General features: G+C 41.2%; 1 protein-coding gene across 1 annotated transcript in view; it reads right to left on the reverse strand.

The window, feature by feature from the left end:
* Nucleotides 1-5,068, reverse strand: part of SPTA1 (spectrin alpha, erythrocytic 1) — a 98,522-nt gene that overhangs the window by 37,588 nt on the left and 55,866 nt on the right. The window contains exons 25-29 of the mRNA XM_023725345.1: nt 4,741-4,832; nt 3,675-3,819; nt 2,682-2,863; nt 530-629; nt 220-417 (exon numbers count right to left, since the gene is read on the reverse strand). Coding sequence (XP_023581113.1) covers nt 220-417; nt 530-629; nt 2,682-2,863; nt 3,675-3,819; nt 4,741-4,832 — 717 coding nt within the window. The remainder of the gene's footprint in view (nt 1-219; nt 418-529; nt 630-2,681; nt 2,864-3,674; nt 3,820-4,740; nt 4,833-5,068) is intronic.

Here is a 5,068-nt window from a genome sequence, read left to right on the forward strand (position 1 = left end):
AGCTGACCTCCATTGTGTTTTACTCTTCTAACGAGGATAAGAGAAAAGACCACCACAACTATTAGTCTACACAACAGAGAATGCCACATCGGATAACATGAGATGCCCTTCTGCTTATAGAATGAAAAGGCCTGTGAGTCGAAAACCTGTATCATGTAAAATTTCATAGAAGAAACAGACTGAGATTGATCCTGCTTAACAATTGGTAATTTGCTGTACCTGCAAATCCAGACATTGGTCTAGCATCTTCTTGCGTTGTTCCCAAGCTTTCTCCAAATCATCTCTCTCTTGTCGGACATCTTGAAGCTTTTTTTCAATTATAAGGCTATCACGGTGCCCACTGTCTATAAGTTCTGCACCGGAGTCCTCTAAGGCCTGAAAGGTGGGAGCATCAGCTTCCATGTCAGCATGCTGTTCCTGTGGGGAAAAGGGGCAGACACTGCTGAGGCCAATCCTATTACTAAAAATCGCAAAATATGGGGTGACTGTGAGATCCAGTGATTAGTGGCTGTGGCTTTCGTAGCTATACCTTGTGTCGTTCCCGCAAGATCTCTATGCCAGTTAAGTCCTGAGCCAGCTCCTGTGACGATACCATCCCATCCATGGCACTGATCCAATTCTGTAGATCCCTAGAGAATTAGAATATTGGCATTGACAAGAAAACCTTGTAACTTGCTACAAGGCTGTCTGCCTATTACTTTTCTCTTTCTAGAGAAGGATTGACATCTGACTTTGTATGCTTTACAGATCTCAGGTTTGCTATTTGCCCTGTGTCACTTAACGAGAGCAATCCCTTGCATTTGAAAATCTCTTCATATATATTATCTCTTTCACTTACAACAATCCTGTACAGAGCATGAGTAATTTATCTGTTTCCATTTTAGAGATGAAAAAATCAGACTGGAAAAAGTCATTAGCCCAATGTGACACAACTAAAAGGAGATATCTGGACTGGAACCCAGGCTTCTGGCATCCTGAGCCAGTATATATTCCATTATTCCAATTAACTCCTGCCCCTTTTAAGTGGCTTCTTGTGTTTAAAGATCTGTTTCATTATTGAGTCTCAAAGAAGGCATGTCCTTCCTTTTGCTTTTATTCACAGCAGAATTCAGTACAGGCTTCTGCTCACTAAAACACACTGTCGATTAAGTTGTGGGTCTATTTCCCATTCTCTTAAAAGCAGTCAAGAAGAAAGATAATGTGGACCTAATGTCTGTCCTCCCCAGAGAGTAAATGTCAAGTAGCTATGCATTAACTTAAAATTATGTATGGAGATCCAATTAAACATAAAGAGTGCCCTGATCCCTGTTTGCTAAATAGAAATCATTAGCTTGGTTCTAGGGCAGAAAGTTCTCTTCTTTTATAAAATCATCCATTTATTTATTCAAGCAACTAAGTTTTATTGGTGTTTACTCATTAGCTAACATTGAGAAAAAGACATATTGTTGCCTTCTAGGAGCTCACACTTTCCACTGAAAGGGAAAAAAAAGCAAACAAAACATAAACACTATTAGCTATTTCTGATACCAGTATTTGTGCTTTTTCCACTACATGGCTTTTTAAAATGTGTGATTAATGCTAAAAAAAAAAAAAAAAAAAAACCCTGAAAAAGAAAAGTGTCATAAAGAGGAAAAAACAAGATTTCAGAGTTTTCAGAGGATGGGAATATTATATCTGCAATCTTGAAGCATAACACTTCATACAGGAAAGGACATAGCATTTGGTCTGGAACCTGAAGTCCAGATAGAATCTATATCTGCAGAGATATATGCGTTTGGGGAATGGAAGTGGTTGCTATTTATTTATACTACCTGGAAGACTACCGCTTTCTGGAGGTGCTGAATTGTGGCAGAAGAGACCAAGAGAAAGCACAACCATTTGCCAAAATGTGCCTTCTTTCTTCTCTAACATCATTGAATTGTGAGCTATTACTTCCTGGACTCCCCACTCTAAATGTTCCTCCTAGTAGATCAATATGATGGGGCAGAATATAGGAATATTTCCATAGATAAAGTATATATTTGCAGGTGATTTTTGGACTCTCCAGAATTTGATCCCAATGTTTTAAAATTTCTCTCTTGCTACTTCTCTTTACCCCCTGACATACAAACCTATGCTCTAGCTGCTCCTGCTGTATGAACATGCCGTGCCTTTCTTATTGTGTGGCTTTGTTTGCATAGCTCCCTCTACGCATGTATCTTCCTATTCTGTCTCACTTAGTAAATCCTGACTGATAAGGTCCAGTAAAACGCTACTTTTTCTACAGTGCATCGTCTGTTCTCTCCACCTCTAAATTCCCACTGTTGTTTGTCAGGATGTGCATTTAGGGGCATATTATGTTCTATCATGATTCTTTGTATTCTTCTCTGGCTCCCCAACAGAATGAAGACCCTATCCCCATAACTCCTGACACATCGCCCTATACATACTATACACTCAACAGAAGCTTACTTAACTGGCCTATATAGCCTCACATTCTTTCCAACTTCAATATTTTATGGTTTGGAGTATTGAACCTCACATTTTTGTGTTTTAGCAGAACTCAACACAGTGGTGTCCTCAATACCCAGCAGTGAACAGCAAAGCACTTCGTACACAGACTTCTCCTATCAGCATTACTTAGGAGCCAAACATGGGGATTATCCACTCCATCTGCTGGAAGTCTACCTTCTGATCTTTACCTGGCCTTGCTGAGGAACTGGTAGAGTTTCTGAGACTCATTTAAGTTCTCCTTACGATCCTCTGAACGCCCCCACAGGTCATCCCAGGCCTCATTCAGCTCTCTTCGCTGCCTCTGCAGGTCCTCGGTGGCATCTGGATGGGATTCACTGAGCCGCTCTGCTGTTTCCCCCAAGATGGTCACCTGGGGAGGTACAAGAGCTCTGCTAATCAGCCTAGAGTAATTAGGGCCTAATCACATCTGAGTCCTAGCAAAAGAAGCAATCTGAGCCTTGATGCTCATTTTTCAAAACAGACATCAGAGATATAAAAAGCACGTCTTGTTACTTTATAAAATAATACCAACCCTTTCAGTTCACTTGATAATTCTGTGAAGTAGTCAGAATTGATACGAGCGTACTTCTTTTTAAAATAAGAAGTCAGTGGGGCAGGGTAGGTAAGTGACTTTGCTGGTTAGTGGCAAAATCACTAACCCCGATTCTTAATGTGAAGATCTTTCCAATATAGACATCTTCTGCACTTTTTGTTCTGCATGATAATGCCAAGCTGTGTAATGTCTATGATTTATCCCAGAGTATTGCTAGCAAGCTCAAGAGTTTACTTTTGGGTGGGGCAGGATTGGGAAGCTCATGTGATGCCTGGTTGAAGAAATTCTGCACCATGCTCATGCATAGGCCTGGCCATCCTGGGTATGGCCCCCAAATAGCTTCAGGCAATTTCTGGTCACTTGGAATCCACTAAAGTGGCAAGGGAATATAGGATAGTCATGTGGCAAGTAGGAGGTTTGCTTCTAACATGACTTTCCTCTGTGTTAATTGTAGGTCAAGTCCTTTTAGTGGCCTTGTCTTAAGGAAATGGTACAAAGAACAAGGATGGAATAAGATAAAGAGAAATGTAAGACCAAGAAGCTGGGGAAGAAAACTAAAGAAGGGCAATGGTAAATGTAAACTCGAAGAGGAAAGTGTTGAAAAGCCTGGGAGCACATGCTGTCTCACCTTTTCCCCCAAGGGCATGAGGTCTCGCTCGAAGCCCTCATGCTGGCGCTGAAGGGCCTGAACACTGAACAAGTCCTTGCCAGGGTCAGCGGCACTAAGGGCCTGGCGCTTGTCCTCAATCTGCTCCTTTGTGTCATCTGCTTCTCTGGTACACAAGAGAGTAAAGGGTGACTTTGCTGGTTAGTGGCAATGATGTGTACTGTGTAGCAAAGGAAGACTAGCTGGGCTCACATGGAAGTCACTCGTATCACGACTGTCTTCATCACTGTAGTCAGCCTTATCCTCCTCATCATTTAATCCTTACAACAACCCCCAGAGGCATACTTATTATTGTCATTCCCATGCTCAAAGAGGCTAAATATTTTCTCAAAGTTATACTGCTGACAAATGTCAGAGCCTAAGTTTGAACCAAGTGGTCTCACTGCAGAGTCACATCTTAACATTACATTCTGTAGCTTCCCATCTTAAGTCATTCTGAACAGCCAGACCAATCTGAATCTCAGTTTTCCCTTCCCCAAATCTTCAAAAAGACATTTATACACAGCAAAGGTGTTTGGCTTCTATTTTGTTTGTCCATTTGCTTGTTTGCTTGCTTGCTTGCTTGCTTGCTTGCTTGCTTTTCTTTTATTTATTTTTTTCTTTTTTAGTGTAGATACAAGTTTGGAAATCAGACATAAATAATTGTTGAATGAACAGTTAGAGTCAACGTAGTGTTTGTTGTCCTTTACTGTCCACTTCTAGTTCATCAATGTAATTGCTTAAACCTCTTGTTTCTATTTAAGTTTCATTCACTATCACTGGAAAAAATATGTATATATAGAGAGAGACTATCAATTATGTACCTGGGCTAAGCCTAGACACTAGAAAAATTGAAGGTGATTGTCTTGGAGTATCCTATGTGCCAAGTGAAGAATCTACTCCTGAAACACCTGTTTTCCTATCGGCAAATTGACTCTGTCTCAGGAAGAAGAGTTGCACTAAGCTGTGGTTCTACCATACTAAATAGAATTGGGGGTCTCTGAGTGGGTTCTAGAGCAGCACCACTTTCTGAGGTTAAAATTCTCACCTGTGAAACATCTCGACAGCATGGGCACTGCCCAGCAGTTGGCGCTGTTCCTCTGCCAGTCTCTGCAGGGAGCCCCAGCGGGCATTCAGCTCCTGAAAGTAGGCCAACACGTCAGACTTTAGCCAGGGAGATAACTCAAATAGCTCAGTGATGTCTCAAGACCAGATGGGATTTAAATCATGTTTGTTCTCATATTATCTCCTTTAGAAATTGCATAGCTTTACTTCTTTCTTGGATAGCCTAAGCTTGGGCCTCACTTACTCCAAGATGGTAGAGAAAGGGTTTCTTTTCTTTTCAAACTGATGTTCCAGGTAGGAACCACCAACCC

This window comes from Trichechus manatus, unplaced genomic scaffold, assembly GCF_000243295.1.
Source record: "Trichechus manatus latirostris isolate Lorelei unplaced genomic scaffold, TriManLat1.0 scaffold00300, whole genome shotgun sequence".
In the NCBI taxonomy this organism is placed as follows: domain Eukaryota; kingdom Metazoa; phylum Chordata; class Mammalia; order Sirenia; family Trichechidae; genus Trichechus; species Trichechus manatus.